This window comes from Ixodes scapularis, unplaced genomic scaffold, assembly GCF_016920785.2.
Source record: "Ixodes scapularis isolate PalLabHiFi unplaced genomic scaffold, ASM1692078v2 PGA_scaffold5__190_contigs__length_132052651, whole genome shotgun sequence".
NCBI lineage: Eukaryota > Metazoa > Arthropoda > Arachnida > Ixodida > Ixodidae > Ixodes > Ixodes scapularis.
The window spans coordinates 95524126-95545921 of record NW_024609880.1 but is presented as its reverse complement, the minus strand read 5'-3'; the positions used below and the strand labels follow the sequence as shown (position 1 = coordinate 95545921).

General features: G+C 46.9%; 3 protein-coding genes across 8 annotated transcripts in view; 1 reads left to right on the top strand and 2 right to left on the bottom strand.

Moving 5' to 3' along the window:
• Positions 1-543: 543 nt before the first annotated feature.
• On the bottom strand, positions 544-13157 carry LOC8035323 (transcription initiation factor TFIID subunit 6). The gene is made up of 12 exons (XM_002411220.5): positions 12851-13157; positions 12439-12525; positions 11766-11919; positions 9878-9934; positions 8557-8723; positions 6452-6517; positions 6188-6265; positions 5976-6077; positions 5624-5748; positions 4284-4542; positions 1931-2101; positions 544-1814 (listed from the first exon to the last, which is right to left on the bottom strand). The coding sequence occupies exons 1-12, from the start codon at positions 12998-13000 to the stop codon at positions 1338-1340; spliced, it is 1893 nt and encodes a 630-aa protein (XP_002411265.2). The 5' UTR covers positions 13001-13157; the 3' UTR covers positions 544-1337.
• Positions 13158-15927: 2770 nt separating this feature from the next.
• LOC8035318 lies at positions 15928-19157 on the top strand. Of its 2 annotated transcripts, XM_040219820.3 has the most exons (5): positions 15928-16226; positions 16417-16525; positions 16683-16816; positions 16939-17025; positions 17304-19157. In XM_040219820.3, exons 2-5 carry the CDS (start codon positions 16438-16440, stop codon positions 17496-17498), a joined length of 504 nt encoding a protein of 167 aa, XP_040075754.1. In that variant the 5' UTR covers positions 15928-16226; positions 16417-16437; the 3' UTR covers positions 17499-19157. The 2 variants fall into 2 exon arrangements, with proteins under 2 accessions (XP_040075754.1, XP_042149937.1); XM_042294003.1 differs by having other exon boundaries at positions 16939-18383.
• The window catches only part of LOC8035319 (protein boule-like), a 31759-nt gene continuing 28790 nt past the window's right edge, over positions 18828-21796 (bottom strand). For all 5 annotated transcript variants that reach the window (XM_042294002.1, XM_029977499.4, XM_042294001.1 and 2 more), the window contains exon 12: positions 18828-21589. In XM_042294002.1, the coding sequence (XP_042149936.1) occupies positions 21314-21589 (276 nt within the window). In that variant the 3' untranslated portion in view covers positions 18828-21313. The remainder of the gene's footprint in view (positions 21590-21796) is intronic.

The following is a 21796-nucleotide window of genomic DNA, read 5'->3' as shown; positions in this document are numbered from 1 at the left end:
AACAAATGGTATCTTGCATCTTTATTTTGGTTATTTACTTTGAATCTTCTATACGGGGAAGGCATGCGCGTGCAGCTGTTTGAGCGTAGAGTTTTTGCTGACACACATAAAAAATCTACGGAACCCTAGCCATAAACAGCCTAGCTGTAAAATGGGAACCGCACCTTTTCCTTTTTTAGGAACTTTCAGTTTCTTGATAAACGGTGTTCCCTTTATGACCTGCACAACTTGCTCTGTAAAGCTTTCACCTCAAGAGTCTTGAGAACCACTACCGTAAAATGCGGGGGGAGCACCCAGCCCAGTTTAGCTGAAAACTGGGTCAATCTAGACCTGGACGCTTGTCCAGTCGAATCAGGCATTTAACATATAATTTGCAGAATCCCCAAATTTAGGAAATGTCAATAATGGGCGCTTGAACATTTTACGGTATTTTACGGTATATTTTAAATCTTCGGCGTATTGTGTACCCTTTCTGGACGGGCACCCTCGTGCCAATGACTCCCGCCAAACGTGGCGAAAAGAGTGCGTGCCTCGACAATGAACTTCTTAAAGAATGGCAGTTTTATTAGGTGGAGGAAAGAAACACTCTGAAAAAGTCACTCTTGGGAGCTTGCTTTCAAGATGCAATTTCTCTGAGCTATACATAAACAGTCTCGAGTGATGGGAGAACGGAAAGGGGTACTAGAAAGCAACAAGAAACAAACTGCAACAGGGGAAACTAGGAGTCTCAAAAATAACCGTTATACATAATTCTTATTTACACTTGGAATAGGCTCCAGAAATTGACCCCCTCCCAGCCCCCCAAAAAATGCAAATACAGAAATGGCAAGAAGAAAAGCTTGAGTCACAGCTAAATCCTTGGAAATCCAGGGCAGAAGTCACCTTCTTGCAAGGTTCCTCGTGCCAACGTCGCACTTCATTACCTAGACCCCCGAATCGCACTCCTTATATAAAGCAACAAAGTGTCGCTGTCGCGAGCGCTGTCGACGTTTCAAGGTCGGCGAAACGTTAGTTTCACGCTGCTCAGTTTTCGCCAACAGAGCCGCGACCGCCGATTTCTTTGGGAGTTGCTCTCCAACCTCGGCGAGCTGTATGCTACTCGATTCCCTCCAGCGAAACCACGAATCTTACCAACCAAAACCCGGCCAAAAAGGAAACAATGTGATGGGCAGAAAAGAGCAGTGGTTCAACCCCCCCCACATCGTGTATCTACAACATTGTTCGTGCAACGAGTGCGGAGAAAACAACGCCCCAAACTAAAAGAAAAAAAAAAGTGAAAATTGTTGCACGTTGCGGCACAACGTACTCCCCCCCTTTTAAAAACTGAAGACGCCACTTCATGAGGTGTCCATCTCCACAGGCTCCTCCTTGATTGTGACGTCCGTCGAATTTGCCACTTGCATTCCCACGCCGTCGGAGAGAGGCGCCGTTGCCGCGGCAAAGGGCTGCGACGCCGGCACCGGCGACGATACGGGTGCCGGCGAGAACACGCTCTTCACGGCGACAGAGGAAGGTGGCTGCGCCATGGTCACAACGACGACCTTGGTGAGCGGCGCCGTGGAGGTGACTCCCTTGGTCTGGAGCCCGCCCTGGCTCGGGGCCGCCGTGACTATCTTGACCAGCGTCGGCGTGGAGCCCGCCGCACTCGCGTTGTTCGTCGCGGCCGTCAGGGGGCTCGGCGGGGCGGAGGGGCGAGGGGGGTTGGACGTCACGATGACATACTTCTGCGTGCCGCCCGCCAGCGTCGCGGTGGGAACGCGTGGCGCCGGTACCAGGGTCGGGGCACGCGGCGTCGCCTGGAGTAACCTGGTTGGCTGTCGCGTGGAGAAAAACAAATCTGGCGTAAGCAAGAGAAAAATTTGACTGGCTTAAACGTCTCGTTGAAAACTCCGAGGCCGAGTCGCAGCTCGCTTGAAGGGGCGGTGCTCACCTGCGTCACCGTGAGCGTGGTGCGAGCCACAGATGCGGTGGTGGTGGGCTGCATGCGTGCCCTCACCACCTGCGCATGGAGCAGGTGGCCCAGGTAGCCGTACTCCGCCCGGTACTCGTCCGGGTTGTCCGGCGGAGAGCGCGTTGCCTTCAGCACGGGTGCCACCACCCGCTGCAAACATGACGGACACCACGACTCTCAAAAGGTGTTGAGAAACCGCAAATCATTTGCGTGGCTGGCCCTGTTTCCCATAAAAAGTCGGTCAGGTATATTGACGCATTGCAGCTCGAAGCACACTCTTAAAAAATCCAGGACGTCTCACTTTCCTGCCAATCGCTTGGGATGGCCCAATCACTGGTATCTACAAGGAAAGCTCGACGAATGACGAAACTTAAAATATGTTTGGAACCAAAAGCAAAAACATTCTGCGCTGCAGAATGCGTCTCACTTTTCTGCCAATCGCTGGGGACGGCCAATCGCTACCATCTACAAGGTGAGCTCGATGAATGACGAGACTTAAAATATGTTTGGAACCAAAAACAAAAACATTCTGCTTTGTGTGAAGTCTAGGCATATTTTCAGCCTTCAGCCTAGTGATTCACCTAGCTCCTTTTGTAGACCGCAGCGATAAGCTCTCCCGAGCGCTTCGTGGTAAAGTAGACACTCCTGATTTCTTAGAGAGCACAGGGAGCGAAAGCTCGGGCTGGGTTCAATCTCTGCGTCTGCCCATTACGATCTGGAAGAATGTCGTACCGGCATGCAATCGTGTACTACCATTGCGGGATGGACGTTGTGAAATGCCAGGCTAGCAATGACTGAATTTTTCGTCCATGGCAGAGACACTAGATGCCCACTGGGGCTGACAAACTTCCCGCAGTGCAAACATACACGCGACACAAATGAGGCCTAATTAAAAATAGATCGCCGAGTGAGAGAACGATGAAAGAGGCCGAGAGGGAAAGGATATTCAATGTAAAAAAAATCGGGCCACAAAAAAAAAAAAAAAAAAAAAAAAATGCAGCATGGATTTTGTGACGGATTAGCCCTTTGAAGGGCCTTCATGAATTGTTTCCTTGACGAATATTGTCGCACTACAAACTAGTACAAACTCTGCCACACGCTTCCTACCCTTGGCGTAGTGAGATAACTGTCGCTTCGCAAGTCCATTTCTTGGCGTAATGGTAGATCGTCTGGCTCAGAATCTGGGGTTCGGTTCTTGTTGGGGGACGCTCAGAATTTAGTTCTTTTAATTATGTGTTCTCTTGCGTTGTTTTCTTCCTGAAATCCGCGTCGCTCATATCGTGATGATTTTTCACCACACTTTCCTTGGAAATCCCCAGGGGGTTGAAGACGGAAGCAGAACGCGCAAAATCCCGAGCGCTAACATCCGTTGTCCCAAGAGAAAGAACAATAGAGCGACGGCGGAAAAAGGAAGAGACGATAGGTTAGGAGTGTTTATTTTGTTGCGGCGAGCTGAAGTTAACAGAGTGCTTGCCAACTACTACTTTTCTTATACAATGCGTGATACCAGTGTTTTCCTGCAAAATAAGCTACCCCCTAAAGATAACCCACCCATACCCTTGGCATGATTCGGTATTTTTCCCAAAATACTGAGACAGCCCACTTCTAGTAAATGCACTGCCATGGTGATGGTGATTTTGACGGAAATAAGGACAATGAGGCAGGTGACGACTGTTGACTGGGGAAAATGGCCGTCTTTGGTTCATAGCCCTCCTGCTACAAGTTTGAAAGGTCGCAGCACCTACGTGACAAAGTGATTGAAATTTTGTTTGAAGACAATAGCGTTCAAAGGTTTCGAGGGTGACTCAACAAAGTGTAAACAAACCTCTGCATTCTTTTGCTACAACTTTTTTACAGCGAAGCTGTTAAGGGCTGGGTTCCCAAGGATCGTGTCCCTGTATGTCGACACAAACCTACCTGGACACCTACCGCCATCTATAAGAGACGGCAGCAAGCACACAACCAGTGTGGTTTGATGGCGGCAACCTTTCCAGCTATAATATTTCTTTAACTTTTCTTGGTTATACATTGAAAGTCAGCCCACTCCCTGTTTTCACCCGACTTGCTCTCGATTATAAATCGGCTATCTCTAGGGATATTACGGTAGGCAGACTTTACACGCGAGGTTTTCTCGCATCTTTGCGTAAATTAGGGCGTTGCCAGCAACACGAGCGCACCGGGACTGCCGGCATCTGTGTCTATGCCTCGCCATTCCGGAGAGACCTTTATGCGTGGGACCGTTCTCCTCCAGACATTAGTTCTACGGGGATCCCAGCCCTTAGACACAACCTGTTATGACAGAACGGCGACGAGGAAAAACAAGGGGTCTCACCAGGGCGAGCTGCTTGATGTGCTCGGCCGCCTTCTTGTCCACGGGGGAGGTGCTGGGCTCTTCGAGGCCCTGCCGCAGCTTCTCTCCCAGCTGCCGAATGCGGGGCAGCACAAACGACCGCACCACCTCTGGCCCCAGCTCGGCCAGGCCTGACACAGCCCCGTAGTGGGACGCCAGTGGCATCTTGTCGTTCTGCAGCGCCCGGCTGAACATGCGCGTCACTCGCGTCTGCACGTTGTTGGTGCTCGTGTTGAAGTTCCTGCACAAGACAGACGGGGGACCATGGTCAAAGGCGATCCAAACTCTCCCGTCGTCGGGGTGGATTTAAGGAGGGCGAGCAACCTCTGCTGCCGCCGCCAGAGAGCCATCAAGAGAAACAATTTTTATAGAAAAAAACTATATACAGCAGCTCTTTCTGCAGCAGAAATGTTTAGTTTTTGGTGAAATGGTAAATATTAGGTCCACAAAATGGATCTGGGTAATCCGTCGCCAGTGACATCACATCCGTCCGTGACATTCGATCTCTCTGCAGACTTCCCTCAAAGCCTAACCTATAAATCAGCCTTTGTCCCGTCGGTCTTCGGGTAGAGCCTTTGAAGTGGCCTTGAAGCAGCTTTGGTTAGGTGGCCGAATGCCGAGCGGGTTTGAGGTCGGTTTGCAAGCGCCTCCAAAACTCGAGTCGCATCCAATTTGCGGTCTATCGAGTGACGCTCAATGCGGCAGCATTGAGCGTCGCACTGCTTGATGTGGACTGTGGAAAACCGGCATACGAGAAAATTTAAATAGAAATTGCTGACTATGACAAGCTCTTCATCCTTCCACATTTCAAGAAATGAGCACAGTTTTAAGTTAAGCGGTCTGCACTGTTAAGAACCGTTACCTGCTGTTAAGACGAAAGAAAATTAAACAAGAAACTAAATTAATTTAATTCGTTTTGGGCTTTAATAATATAGTTGCCAAACATTTTAGCCACTTCTTTGTTGCCGTCAAGGTATGCTGCGCAACACTGTCGGCGCAAACACGATTTTCGTGTTTCGTCGCATTTCACATTAAAAGAGTACTGGCGGACGTCGTCTGGGCACTTTCCACCACTACTGTAGTTTCAATGACAGCACTTCACTACTGAGAGAAAAACGGAAAACTGGCAATGGCCTGATGTTATGTCATGGAACGATGTCATGGAACCATACATCAGTGCCACCCTCCTCCCCCAATCGAGGCTGCACGAAACAAGGGTGATATCCTGGAGTTGAAATTGTCGCTGGCAAGTAGACGACTGGCGGCCACTCGGAAGATGTGACCTCGTTGCAGTGCACCGTCACAAACGTGGCTACACTCACTTGCAGATCTGCGCCATGAGCCGAGAGGCAAAGTCCCTCAGTGCCCAGTGGTTGTCCACGTCTGGTCTGGTGCAGAGCTGCCGGCTTACAATGCACGTGGCCACGGACGGAATCAGCTCGTGAAGCTGGAGGTGTCGGGAGGAAAGCAAGTCGACAGTCAGATGCAGACGGCTTTCACCGATCACAGACGAACGAAAGAGGCACATATGAAGGACAAACAGAGAAAATGCGAATGACGCACACCTCTTACATCGATCTCGAGTCGTCACATTTCAATTTTGAGCAGCGTAGAACAACGCCGTCTAAAACTTAATCACTGACGAAAGAACAATAAAATAAATAAAATACTTACATATTTTTCCAGGTACAGTGTTTGGTTGTCCAGTAGAGCTTTAACCATTCGGATCAGGTAGATGAGGAACGCCAGATTGTTCTGCACGACGTTCACCTTCACCTGTGGGAAAGCGGGGTGTGCAAAAAGTTAGTCTTTGTTCCCCACATTTGCAGGCGTTGGCCGAACACGGGCGAGAGGAGAAAAGTGGAAGACGAGCCGGAATGCCTCACCCCTTCCGAGATGAAAGTGCACAAGCGTGGCAGCATCTGGTGCAAACCGGGATCCGAAGCCAAGCTCTGCAGCGCTTCCTGAAATGCCCCACTTCTCGTCAAAAAATAAGCACTGGGCGAATTCAAAAATTCTATCAAACCTTTTTTTTTTTAATTCAAAATTTAGGTTGTTTGGTATTTAGATTCGAAATTCATAATATTACAATTTACAACTGGCCCTGGAGAGAGTTCCCACGAGAGAGAGAAACACCTCCTGTGACTCACCGCTCTCCGAGAGTCGTCGGACCCCACGCATGCCTCCGTGATTTCTTTGTAGTACAACTGCTGCTCCTGTTTACAAGAGCAAGGAAGAAAAGGCAACCAATGAAGTAAACAAAACAAAAGAGAACCAATTCCTTCCGTACGTTCAAGTCATCCAGAAACAGGCTGCCTGCACTGGAATCGATGCACAATTTCGAGATTCTGTCGATTTTACTCTCACTAGGAAACTATAACTCGTCAAGGACCTCTTAGTTTGTCGCAGCATCGTTTTCAACCACACAGAAAGTCGAGGGCCGATGAGACGGTTGAGAAAAACTAGTGATGGGCAGAACTTTTGCCAAATCGAAAGTTCGGTGCCGAATCTTCGGATTCGGCAAAGCCAAACTTTTGCCGAACTTTTCTAAAGATACGGCAAAGATTCGGCAAAAATACATTGTTACTAGATTCGTTGATATCATGTTTTTTTTCTGGTGAAAAAACGCTTTTATGTTTCTTTTTTCCTTAACTTAAATGCAACATGTTTACTAAATAAGGTAATATTCTACAAGATAATAGTATCGGTGTCGTTTTTGTGTGTTTACTGGCAATTTTAGTGACTCCTTGCAGAAGTGGCATGACAACGAGGTTGGGTAGATGGTAGAAGCGAGCGTGGCGCAGTCACGAATCACGCTACGAGAGTTTCGGTTTTGAGGCATCATCAACGCAAGCCTGGCAAGCCTGCATGTGTGTGTACGGTGTGTACATTGCTAAAATGAAGGCAATAGCGCTGCGTTCTTGCTTTCTCTGGGAGTCATCGTTTCGTGCGCGAAAACGAATGCAACGGTTGCTGAGCCTTCACCCATGAAGAGATAACAATATTGTAAATATGCATGTTCTTCGATTTGAGTCACTTGACTTCAGCTTTGCATGAAAATGTGCATCCCATATTCGCAACGTCTCGTTTTTAACCTTCAAAATGCCTGTTTCTGGTGTTAGGACACACACAAACGTTTCGGAAGATGGGGAGAGTGAATGTCGGATTTGCAACGTCGAGCGTTATAGTTATGTGTTTAGTTTTATGCAGATACATGAAAATCGCAAAATAACACTACTGAAAAAGCAATATTATTTTGTTTTGGAATACACTACTCCTGAGCCCAAAACAGAATTATTATAATTGCGAGGGGTGCTTTAAAGTAAAGCGCCGTTCACACTCTTGCGACCGGGTAAGACGGAGAGAACGGACCTGTTTTGAAGCCTTTTGCGACTTCTTAGGACCGGATGCGCTGCAGCACGGAGCTGGTCCTAAGAGATCGCAAGAGGCTTAAAAACCGGTCTGGTCTCTCTCGGCCGTACTCGGTTGCAAGAATGTGAACGGGCCTTAATTGTCGGCCAATGTCTCAATGTTTCAGAATGCACCGCATCACTTGTCACTTGCGCAGTGGACTGCGTAAATTAGTGGTCGATCTTCTATTCTTGACGCAGAAAATATTGAAGAGAACCACACTTGCTGACAAACGCACAGTTACCGCGTTGCCTACCCCACACCGCGCCGTAACCACTGGTTGTACTACACTGCACGATCGTCACCGCACGACTGCACGGCGTCCATTTGCAATCCAAGGCTCCGTCGCGTTCTCGCGCGTGCGCAGACATTTGCCGAATTTTTGCCGAATCTTTGCCGAACTTTCCTGCAAAAGTTCGGCATTCGCCGAACTTTGCCGAATCTGAAGTTCGGCAGATTCGGTCCATCACTAATAAAAACTGCCTAGAGAAAAAAGAACCAAAAGTGTTTGCTACCAGTTCTGTTTTTCAAACGAGTTTCGTTGGACGTTTTCGGGTTTTATATTCTCCTCAAATCGTCTGCCTAGTCCAACCAGATTTGGAAAGCGCGTCAGCAAGTGTCACTTTGTTTTGGCGCAAATATTTTCTTATCACGCCAAACGCTCCATGGCAGTGGCAACTGACAATGGTACAACTGTAAGGTTCATATTTGCCTTGTACTGCACGACTTACTTTTCCCTCAAAGACACACACATGCTACAGTTGAGGAGACATATAAACGAATAAATGAGTGGACCCTTCGTAACGGAAGGCACCCTGAGCCACGAGGCCTTCAGTTCACGTACCACGGAGAGTTCGTGTGTTGCGAGCTGTTTGACCTTGACCGTCTCGACATGCTTGGTGCGCTCCTGCTTGGTGGGCAACCCCGGCACCTTGGTGCTCCCTGGCAGCACAGCCTTGTTCAGCTTGGTCACGGGATCAATGCTCTCCACCCGCTGCAGGTCTTTGGACACTGGAAAGAACGCCGAGAGCCCAACGTCACTCGGACGCCTCGAGTTGGCAAGACACACTGCATTCACCGAGCCCTAATTTGCAGACATTTTACGAGCCAACTTCGATGCATCATTGTTCATAAAGTCTGCCTTTAAGCTACTGTATAAGTAGTGTTTAGGATCATCTTTTTATGAAGTAAACTCAATCTATGCACCCTAAGCGTTCTAGAAAAGCCAACTCATGCGTGACCTCTTTCTTTATTAAAAAAAAAAACACGGCCAAACATTGCATTGCAACTCACCTCCGAGATTTGTTTAAAAAAGAAATGGGCTTGTCGCGATGCTCGGTTTTAATTTTAATAGAAGAAAAAGTTTTTTTTAATAGGGCACTTCGAGAAATGAAACACAGCTTGCAAACGATGAGGATACAAAGAAATATAAGTACACAGCACTAGTCCTGTGTCCTTCTAATTCTTTAAGCCTTCGTCGTTTGCACATTGTGTTCCATTTTTTGAAGTGTGCACCAACTAGCTCGCATCGCCACCCTAATAGGGCACGACTGCTATCAAGATAGCTGGCAGCATGCTCTGGCTACAAGCCGGAAAAAGGGACATTGAAATCACTTGCAAAGCTCAATTGTCGCTGCTAATTTCTCTGGTCGGCGAGTTGAGGTGAAAAGCTGACTCAGGTTTTTATTTATTTTATTCTTGTTTTTCTTTAATAGATAGCACACTGAAGAAAAAATGGATTTCTCATCTGGGTTCTGTGGACGCTCGGGATTTATTGGGGTCAATATTTAGTCAAACTTGAAGATTCATCTCGCGGCCCCTTAACATAAAATATTGGGGGAGCACCCAACGCCGTAGTAGCATGTATAAATACCAGATAAATTTGAAACAATAAAATTTAAGAAAACAAAATGGCAGCAACCTTTATTTTTTAAGGTCCTATAATGCACAAGACGTGAATTTTCCCGCTAAATGTAGCGGGTAACTGAATTTGTGTATAGGTCTTAAGATACCAATTTCTCCGCTAAGTTTACAGGAAATCCAGCGACAGACGGACAGAGAAAATTAACTTTGCGATTGGGGGTAGCACTAAAAAGCATTTCATGCTTTAAAAGCTCCAAAGGTGGAACGCCCACGGAAGCAAGCACCAGAAAAGGACGACCTACCCGGTGGTGGATTCTCAGGAACAGTGGGCTGGATTCCTTCTATGCTTAGCCAGTGGGCTGAAATTGGAGGAAAAATGAACCAGTTTAAACAGCCATCAAGTTGCACCTCTGTAAGTCTGAAGTTGCTTACACCCAAGGCTAGATTCACGCTGGAATGCCGGCATCGATGGTGCAGCTCTCAGATGATTGTGGCAAATTGTCACGCTGACATCAGTTAACAACACAGGCAAAACTACTGTATCGACAAACTCTTCACTTCTGAGTACCTAAAGACCGAGTACTCCACTGTGAGCCGCACCTAAAGGCTGGTTCACACACTTGTAACTCCTTAGAACAGAGCAGCTTAAAATCTTTAAATCTTTTGCGACGAGAGAGCACACTGACAAGCTGGTGCCATCAATGTGGTGACCCTGGAATTGCATTTCACTAGAATGTTAGGCGTATTCGCGAGGACAAAAGTATGTACACCACCTATCGAGTAGCAGTGTTCCACTGCCATCCGATAGGTGGTGCCAGTGTGTCTTCTCGCCATAAGAGATTTTAAGAGGTTTCAAAGCACTCGGTTCTAGGAAGTTGGAAGTATGTGAATGGTTCTTAAAGGTGCACTAAAGAAGCTTCTGGGATTGTCTGATCTTGGTGATAACTTATCTCACAGGCTCCAAGCATTCTAGAAATCCAAAATTTATGCTTGTGCGACATCTATTTCCCTACTAAAATTGTGATAGATGTTTGTGCCGTGCCCCTTTCTGAGTAGAAAAATCTGGAGCACAGAATCTAGCGGGGGCGCTGGCGGTGTGATGATAGGCGTGTGTGAGCCAGTCGCAAGCCGCCCCTCTAGCAAAAACAACTTGCAACTGGCTGTCGTGCGTGCGCCTGTCGTCACACCGTTTGCGCTTCTGCTGAATCCTGTGCTCCAGATTTTTCTGCTCAGAAAGGGGCACTGCACAAACTTCAATCATATTTTTAGTAGGAAAATAGACGTCACACGAGCATAATTTTTCGATTTTTGGGATGCTAAAATTCCGTAGAATAACTTATCACCAAGAACAGACAATCTCAGAAATGTCTTTAGTGCACCTTTAAGCATCAGTGGTGCCGCAAAGAGACGGTAAATGTCTACAAGGCTGTAGAAACCAGATTTTCTAAGATGCATTGCTGGCACTTAATCCGGTTGTGAGCTTAGATCGAAAACCTACTTAAACATGCGCTGGCTTGTTCAACCATCTACACGGATCAGGTCGGAATCCACACACAAATTGGGAATGCGAGGTGAAATAAACATACCACCGGATCCACATCAATAAGCCCAAAAGGTTAACCAAGCCAAGCACAACTATGTCGTCTTCCATTAGTTCTCTTCAATTTAGAAAGTTCTCCAGTCACTCAGCAGCACACTAAAAAAAGGTTACAGTTACATAAAGGGATCCAGTTCCTGAATAAGTTTCTATACTCGTAGCGATCGCACACAAATTTATGAAGATCAATGAATATGTGGGAGTGCATTCCTAAAGACTGGCACCAAATCTATTCTTCAACTACAGTTTGTTGTAGGTTTCGAATAGCAAAACAAGCCTGTTTGTTTTCTCCTCTCCACTTGCCCTTTCCCCAGCACTTGCTCTGTGAGTGAAGCGAAGGGCTTTTGTGGGAGGAACTTGTCTTACTACTTTTAAACTACAACACAATATAGCAGCTAATTTTGTCAAGAGGCAAAAAAAGTGCAGCAACCCTGGATGGGTTGCTTGTTACATTCCAAAGCGTAAAACGCGGAGAAATGCAAAACTCTCCGTCAAACATACCAAACGCCTGGATACCCTAAAAAACGGACATCTTTAAGTGAAGGAAACACTTCAAAAGTGTGAAGAGAAGATGTGAAAGGAATTGCAGTCACCCTTTATAGAAACGTCCAGAGGTAGTTTGGGCAGCTGCGAGCTGATGACGTCGTTCAGCTCCAATTCTTTCTCCTCAACAAAGAAGAGCTCCCGGCCCCCACCGCTGGCATAGCGGAAAGGCACGTAGTCCGGACAGTGAAATCCGTACAGTGGCTGCGGGATGAACAAAGAAGTCGCAGATTAGATAATATGCAAGAACCCAAAGTCTCGAACACTCGAAGCCATTCACAAACTCAGCAAGCAGAAGCTGAGTTAGCTACATTCAAGTGGGGTAAGGAAAAGAAAAACAGAAAAGGCAACAAGGGTGAAAAGAGCCGACAAATACGGCTTGTGCTTATGTTGGTTTAATGACTTGTCGAGTTTAGCTACACTTTTCTAACAATGCAGCAAAATTACTCGTCTTTACCTGTTGCTATTTTGCTTTTATTTCCAAGGAAGGAACGGTGAAAGTTTATTTAATTGCTGCAATTTCGCTTCTTTTTAACTAAGTAAACGTGTCTGATAGATCAAGCGAAAGCATCACACAGTTTGGTGCCGGAAGGTAACGCTTCGTTAGTTTCTGAACAGTCGCGACAACATTCGACGATTAATAACGACCAAAAATGAAAAAAAGGTGATCGGGCCTCGCTGAAACAGTACGAAAAAAACACCCGAAAAAGTGGATGTACGTACTTCAACGTTCTTCATCTTCAGCGCATTGTCGAAGTCGGCCGTGGAAAGTCGCCTCCGCTTTGCATGTCCCATAAACTTGCTTGCGTCCTGAAAATACGGCAAAAAGACATCTCGATCCTGCCCGCAAAGCTCGCGAAGCACAATCGCCAGGCAGGTTCGCGGACAGTAGGGGCAAATTAAGTTCGCCGCGAGCGCGCACGATCGCGCATTGGGTTTGAAATCGGGTGCGCTTGGCGCGCGATCAGACACACGCGAACGGGCGCACCGCTCCCGCTTTCTGTCAAGGAGAGAAAGCGGTGTTTTTCCCGCGCCGCCAACACGAGCAAGCATCGTCAAAGTTACACAAAACACGTGCACAAGACCCGAAATGGTCGATCTTTTCTAAAATTCGGACGAAAAAACGAGGCCATACCTGCGCTGTAACTTTGAGGCGGTATGTGATTTCATCCGCCAGCTCTTTGGCCGCTTCATCGGGTAAATTCGAAATTCCGATAGATTCCGCGATAACCTTCATCGACTCGGGTGAAAGGTTGCTAACTGTTCTTGACTCTTTCGAAGCCATGTTGAAAAGTGCTCTATAAGTTTAAGTACGATAGCGGTGTCTAAACACCGAGAAACAATCATCGTGGAGCCTTCCGAACAACGCCACGAACAAACGGCGCCATGTTACTTGGAGCCTCCCCAGAGATCAGGCGTGCACTTTCACTTAAAACCTGGTATTGTTTCATAGCGCTACATGCCGGTCAAAATATTTATTTTCACACAATATATAGATGACTAAATCGTGTATATCCGCATATTAACACTTAACATAGCACATCGTTTAGTTTAATACCCGTAAATTTGCATAACCCGTGAATATTTTTTTACGGTAGCTCGCGCTATCTGGTGACGATGGCAGAAGTGTCACGACTAGGCGCGGTATTCGCGGTATTTTCAAATCGTGATTTCGCATAAAACGAGAAAACTAGAGTTATTACAATAAACGCTAAGGAGAAAACGCCCAGAACCCATGCTGATTATCTCTGTTGTCGATTGTTCACTCCTTTTTTAAAGCGCAGCTCTTAGGGGCCCGTTTCCGGCTTGAGCGGCGTCGGCGTCGCCGTCGCCGTCGGCGTAACCCGCGTAACCGCGCGGTGCATTATGGGTAAATTTCCCCGCTAAATCTAGCGGAAAAATTTCCCCGCTAGATTTAGCGGAAAAATTTCTCCGCTAAATCTAGCGGAAAATATTCCCCGCTAAATCTAGCAGAAAAATTTTCCCGCTAAATCTAGCGGAAAAATTTTTCCGCAATATCTAGCGGAAAAATTTCCCCGCTAAATTTAGCGGAAAAATTTCTCCGCTAAATTTAGCGGAAAAATTTCCCCGCTAGATTTAGCGGAAAAATTTCCCGGCTAAATCTAGCGGAAAAACTTTCCCCGCTAGATTTAGCGGAAAAAATTCCCCACTAAATCTAGCGGAAAAATTTTCCCGCTAAATCTAGCGGGAAAAGTGCCCCGCTAAATCTAGCGGAAAAAATTCCCCGCTAAATTTAGCGGATTTTTTTTTGGGGGGGGTCACGTTACCCCCCCCCCCCCCCCCCCCCCCCCCCCCCCCAAGGTCACATGACCCCCCCCCCCCCCCGCCCCGAGAACAGGTAACCCTCAGTACCCTTCCCTCCTCCTCCTCAAGAGCTGCGCTCCAATTCGGTGTTACAGGAAGTTGTAAACGGCTTTCTTTTTTTTTCCCTTTAACGTGTTGGTGATTGTTTTGTTAGAACAAGCTTTCGAACACATTTCATGATTTTTGTGGAAATTGTTCTCCAGTCAGAAACAATAAAAAAGACATGCCGGGAAAGTGATGGAGAGGAGGAGACGAGTGTGCGCTTGGACGTCAGAACGCCGAGCTCCGATTGGAATGATTAGTGGGTAGACCTAAAACTAGCGTCCTTTGTCTGTACTAGCACTCGTCAAACGCGTTAAAATGCGAGAACCAAAAGCCGGACGGCGCCGAGGCACGTTCGACAAGTGCAGTGGAGACAAAGACACTAATCCATGGGCGTGCCAACCGGGGGGGAAGGGGGGGCGCTTGCTTCCTCCCCCTCCTCCTTCTCCTCCTCCTCCTCCTCCTCCCCCCCCCCCCCCCCAAAAAAAAAAAAAAAAAAAAAAAAAAAAACAGCCGCCAGTGGGCAGCAAAACACTGGCCGGCGGCGCTAAAGGAAAACCAAGGGGCACCGTCCCCGGCCCGGGGGGGGGGGGGGGGTCGGGTCTGGTTTGTTTTCCCACTCAATTCTGATGTCCCCCGCGCACTCTCGTCTCCTCCCCTCCCTCATTTTCTCGGCGCATAGTCATAAATAAGTTACTCAAGAAATGAAAGCGCCTGCTGTGCAAAGTGTCGGAGTAGCCGAACAGCTGTGATTGTCTGCTGTTAATGTTTGGGTAAATTACTTCCCTTGTGAGCCATTTCCACTGAGATCAGTGGCCATTTCCACGCTTGCGTGCGTGCGCGCGGCACGAGTCAGTCGTTTTGTTTTGCATCACTACTAAGACTCGGACGAACTGCGCTGGTCACCGCGCATGCCACAAACACCACCACTGACTGCGACTGTTCTTTTAGTCATACATATATATATATGTATATAATGTAGGCCCTTAATTATTCTGGAAATTACGAACACGTGGCAACATGGGTATAAAAAAGTAGCGACTAATAAAAATTCTAATTGCGTAAATATTTAGAAGTAACGAATTACAATTGCAATAATTACAGTAATTCAATTATTACCTAATTAGTATACCCTTGCGTACAACCAAGTTATACAAATATATATGCTATGTATATGAAATATAAATTACTAGCTATTGCCTAAATTTGTGCGAAGCATCCAGAGTTCTGGAGCCCGAGACTGCATGTGGAACACACACACACGCGCGCGCTCATGCACGCACACACGCACGCAGACACACACACACACGAGCGCGGGCGCACGCACACACAAATGTGTGTTGTTGCTGTTTTAATTTCGTTTATACAAATAAGAAATATTGACCTGGTCAGTTCGCAGATACCTCATTTTTGTGGTCAACGTGCTCCGTATAGCGCAGTCGAACGTAGGAGCGATCGCGTCGTTTGCATTCAGAAGAAAAACGAAAAAACAGCAGCATGGCTCGAGCGTTTCGTTAGAAATTGACGCACCGTCGGCGGGCTTCGCCAAGCAAGTGTGAAAAGGGTTTCGCCACGCAGTACGCGCGTATCGCAGTGAAAGCAACCTCCTGTAGCCGAGTTCGGGCGTATATCGAGGAGAAAGACATGACCGCGCAATCTAGTGGCTGCGTATATATTTATTTAATTTATTGAGGACAAACAATTACAATAATAATAACCTAGCCATTGTTGTTCAAATGTCCCGCTAGTGGCAGCCAGCGAATTCCGGCCCAAATCCCCAAGTTGCGATTCGACACGCACATTCAGGCCATTCCTACACCAACGTTGATTCAGATTCCCTACTTATTTCTACAAATCGCGCGGGTACACATCACGGATGGCGTGACGCACACTACAAGAGTTTTCGGCCAGTAAGGGCTAGAACGTCACAACCTTCGACTCCTCGGCGTTCATTTCACGAGCGTCAAATGAACCTATCCTGCGAACCCAGCGGAGCGCGCCGAGGAGGAGCGACCAAAACTTGCGGAGAAATACATTTCTTCCTGGCTACGGTCGCTCATTACGCCATGGTATTAAGACAATTGTTCTGGCCTCTCAATAACCGACGTGGACACGGGTGACGGACCGAAAGAGCTTGAGATCCGGTACGCATTACATTTTCAATTTCGATTTCTTGGTGCGTGACGCGCCTAGTCTTCGTCCGCGACACGCATTTGATCATCGCTGTCTGGATGCCTCTGGATTTCACGGTCGTGATTATATTCATTGGCTTGCAAATGAAGGACTAACCAGTGTTGATATACATGGGTGAATTTGTTTTCTACTGACTGCAAGGGGAGACATGACTTGAGCAGTATGCCAGAGGAAGAACTGAAGAACCGATCTGCACAGACTGGTGTGGACCTTGGGGATGCGCAAGACAGCACGGGCACTTGTAACCAAGGTGAAGTAACTTAATTTACATCACGATCATTTAATTTAGTTTACATGCATATATATGTCAGATCATGAGGTTAAATATTCGATGTATAGCTATCGACCTCAGCCTACCTGACAATGGGTTTCAATATTTTGGTCTCTTTGCAAATTGTACTCCACAGGCAATGAAATCCAGCTGACACCTCTGTCCCCGCCTGGCTTTGTAGTGCTGGTGGTCAGCATCACAAGCGCACTGTTCAGCATTTACAAAGGAAGCATTCTGTTGAGAATGCTCAAGCAGCACACTATGAATGAGGTAAGAACTTAATTATCAACTCTCGCGAGAAAAACATTAGCAGAACTTGATGTGTAGAAAAGCAAGGGCATCCTTAATTGTCTTTAGATGTATCGACCCTTCCATTCTCATTGGTACTTCAGGAAGAAGCACGTTTTGGAATACCACAACGCGCAGATGCATTTCACGGAACAGTTTTTGTGTGCCAAGGTGCGCTCTACTGCGTCCAGGTAAGCTCAAACTCGAAACGGGTTGCAATGAATGCAGCGGCAAAGGAGCACATCGCGCAGTTATGCACGCTTCCCCGCACACTACAGCCTCGCAACGGGAAAGCCCACTTTACAAGCAGCCTCGGGAAGACCGAAGGGCCTTTCACTGACGTTTCCAGAGTCGCGTTACTTTCGCGCGAGGCTGATGCAGCTCGTTATAATCGAGGCTCTCATGCGAACTCTTGGCGAACAAAAGCTTGACCGTTACAGAAACTACTGTAGTACCCCAAACCTTGCAGATCTACTTGCTGGTGAACTACTCCAATCGACGCAGGAAGATTTCCTGGATGGTACTGTTGGCGTTTGTGGTGTGCAGTCTTCTGCTGAGCGACTTTGAAGAACCACTTCACAGCGTCTTCTTCCTGAGCAGTGCCGTCCTTGCCACAGTGTGCGTTGTCTTCCGCCGCACTCAACTCAAGACGTCCAGCTACTGAACTCTGATGGAAGATGTCCTTTTCATGCAGTCATCACATTGCTTAGCTTTTAACATATGGCACGTCAGTACTGCCCTGCAACTTCGTTGTCGCCAGCACGTCTGTGATAGGTCTTATTGTCTGTGTGCCGTCTTAGAAAAATTGTTATGTGTATCTTTTCCTCCAAGCTTAATATTAATTACTTAGGAGTGTAGCAAAGACAAAACTGGGAAGTGTTCCACCTTCAGTCCGAGCGCACTGGACGCCACGAGCTATCCCAGCCGATCCAGCGCCAGGAGAAAATCGTGCGACCTGCCGGTTGCGCAGAGCGACACAGGGAGCTCAAGGTCACATGACACTCAATGCTAGATTGGCTGGGATGGCTCCTAGCGTCCGTTGCGCACGGACTGAAGGTGAAACGGAGTATAGCCCTCTACTTTTCTAGTTACATCTATACTTGCATTGGATACGCATGGTCACATGAAACTACAATGAACAGATATAAACCGAGAACGTTATCGAGTTTTCACACCATCAGTGGCAAACACTGAAGCCAGGTCTGCATACCAATGTCACGGCATAGACATTTTTATAGAAGCACAAGATCTAAAATTGAATGCAGTTCAAATGAACATGCACTAAACTGGGCATTCTTTTAGTTCAAAGCACTAGAACTTTGCCATATCTGCAATGGTAATAGGATTCAGTTGCTGTGCAATAACCACATCAATTCCTCCCTGCTGGTTGGATTGCACCAACTAACTGTGTATGTGGCGTGCCCAAACAAGAACCAAGCTGCCAAGTTATGAACCAGTCTACTGTAACTATCGTTTCCAATGAATGTATCAACCCTTGCTATTGGAGGAAAGAATTCTAAACAGCACTTTGGATGCAAGTAAAAAAAACCTTGAGCCTTTCCACTCTGGTGAAGGAAGAAGCCGTACTACCGTACTATCTGGGAAGGAAGTAATGGCTGGCCGCAAGTTGGCAAGCCAGAGTGGAAAGGCTGGAAAGGTTGCCGCGATCTATGAGCGACGGCGGCAACCAGACAACCGCCAAACAACACTCTGGACAGTTACTGCCATCTATGAGCGACGGCGGCAACGCCGGTAGTCTGGGTGCCGCCGTCGCTCAAAGATGACGGTAGCTGTCCAGCGTTGCGTCGACATCTCTTTGGGGACAGACACTATCCTGCGGACACAAGCCCTTAACAGCTCCGCTGTAAAATGTCTACTTGTCATAAGAATGTAACAAGACTGGTATCGCTAAAGGAGGCAAGATAAATCATTATGAGAAAAATAACTTTAAATAAATTGCAACAAGTGATGCATGCAAGTACTATGGCAGATACAACAGCTCATACAATCTTTCCTTTATTGTTACAACACCAGGCAATAGTATGTTTACACACAGGGACAATGTCTATGGACACTCTTCCCGACATACCAACCAATACCAGCAATATTAGCACTTTTTCATCTTCGTCCACATAGCGGTCACTAAAACAAGTCTTCATATCCTTGCACAAAGCGTAAAACAAAATCCAGAGCTTGTAATGCTCGATTCACGCTTTGTCCAAACACTTTTTTCTGCACGCGTAAAACATGGGCAGTAGTGGTTACATCAAAAATAAGTACCTCCCGCTATAAATAGCCATTAAAAAAAAAAAAGAAAGAAAAAGAAGGTGCAGGTTGAAGAGTTTAAAAATTGAAAACCCTTCATTCGAAGAAAAAGCCATACACACATTCAGATCTCTACGATAGAAGACTTCTGTTGTTCTCCCAACACTCTTGAACATACGAGATCACTTTTCTTTTTTTTTAACAAGAGGTACACACAAACAGAGTATGACAGCACATGTTTGGCACAGGTGTATGATGGAGTGTATACATTATAATATAGATACATGCGGCTTCCATGCCTTTAAAATCCTATCATTGATATTGTTATAAACTCTCATAGACACCCTGGTAGGGGGCCACCCTATGCAATCTTGCACAAAATGACCAACTTTTTATGCACATACACAAAAAATATGTATGTGGTGGCAGAAAACACTCAAGGAAAAAAAAAAGTGGGACATTGCACTTGACAAAGGAAGGCCCTGCACTTGGGATACCACCATCTGGACTTTACAAATAAACACTGACACCTTTGACTGGCCAGTCTGGATGAAAAGGTATGAGTGTGCTGGATGGACTTGATCACCCAAAAGTACTAGGAAATAAGAGCACAAATATTGCTTACTCCTAACTGCACATTTATAATTTGTCTTGTATAGTTTGTACTTTGAAATGACCAGAAAGAGGTTATCACAAGACGTTCTGGGGCAAACCACGAGCCCGGAAGTTTCCCTAGGTATAGCGCAAAAACAATTCAAGAAAAGGAAAATATTTTCTGCACATCACAGGTGAGACCGTTGCAATCACAATCTCTTGGCAGTTTGTCAGTGTGGAAAAAAAAAGACACCAAAAATATTATATAAAAAGGGGTAGGGTCAGTTTGTGAACACCTCTTGCAATGCACTCGGGCAAATTTACGCATTGATACCTTACCTTTGCTCCTTGTAAAGCATGTAAAGGCGCATAGAAAATTTTACCAATCTAACTCGGCTTGCCAGGCCAACAGCGTATGCCGCAATCGTAAACCCCCCCCACCCCCCTCCTCCTCCAAAAAAAAAAAAAAAAAAAAAGGCATGGGACAAAAAATTAAGGCACTACAGACAGGTACAGATAGCTCGGGTTGTGAGGAATCGCAACATATGCATGTGCCCAGCAGTCTCTGAAAAGAAGCTGCCTCTCAAGCACCACTGTGAAACCTAGGACGTGTAATACTGACATGGAGATCAACCGGTGCACACCAGAGGAAGCTGTCCTTTCCCAATATAGGTCTCGGCTGTCCCCACTTCCAAGAATGTGGCGTGCCCCCACACATTTTTAAGTGCTTTAACCCTTAGTTCATGTAAAAAAAAAATTACACAGATTTAGTTATGTTGCAACTAATCTTATGCAGCACCCCTAGACTGTGGTGAGGAATACAGTGGTGGAATGAAGAGGTGCCTCAAATGTTTCAACTGGACAATGCTGCCTTAGTTTTAGCTTTAAAAGAAGTATGCAATATGCCCTTTTGAGCCAATTTACTCCGAGGTAGAACCTTTTTGCTGTGTACCAGACTGAATGACAAGGTGTGTACCAGACTGAATGACAAGGTTTTTGGTATAAATTCTGAAGCTCCGTAAAAGGAAAAATGAAGGCATGCTTCATGAGCATTCATCCACGAGCGCCTCAGTCAAGCCTTCTCTTAGGGAAAACAAGGTGAATTTGTTTCAAACAGTGGATGCCCCATCCATTGCCCCAACCCCTTAACCATTGAACAAGGCTGCAAGACTACACAAAATGAGGTTCTTGCTGTGAAAGACTGAGCTGCCACTTTTAATATAAATCTTTCCACATGAAAAAAAAAAATTACAAGGTCACCTTACAACGCTTGGGTTCTCCCTGGGAACAAACGACACACTGCAACCTAGACAGCCTCCCTCCTTTTGGAGAGAAGGAAAATTGCACATATGCCTACACCTAAACCGATAGTGCTCTCTGCTTGTGGTCTACTAATGGCGGAAGAGAAAAACAATTTAGTCCCTGGGAGCCCGTATGCCGAGGTACCGTGATAGACGCCGAGCATTCTCGACGCCACCATTTTCGTTATGCATTGCTCCACCAAAAAAAAAAGTAGCCAGTGGAAATCGGCATTGCATGTTTGGACGGGTACACCTTCCACCCATTGCAGTCTACCGCAAAAACCGGGTCTGAAACCGCGAGAAAGGGAGGGCGGAGAACTCAGCGGAGGAGGAGGCCGTTTGCGGTGGTGCCGGGTGAATCCTGCAGGGGCTTCCACATGGGCCTGGGGTGAGAGGAGGCGAGCCCCCTGCCCCTGCCGCACTTAGGGGCACTGCGACCGGGGAGTGCCTGCCCCTGGTGGCGAGGAAGTGTGGCCGCCGCCAAACAGGCAGTCCCGCCAGGTGCCTGCTGAGCCGCCGACGGCATGCTTGGCGTTTGGAACCCCGCCACGCTCACGGTGGGGGCGACTGCCATCAGGCAGGTCCCGTTCACCACCTGCGCATACGTGGAAAAGGGCGGCCTCTGCACGATGGCACCCGTAGGGTCTCTTCAATTGAAAACTACCGACCGAGAGTTACTGATCAAGAGCTACTAGTAGAGAGCTATCAATCAAGAGCTACCGATTGAGGGCTACACGGGTAGATTTGCATCATGTGACATTTGTTTCCAAGCCAGCACCTTGTGGTCAGTGCAGAATTTATC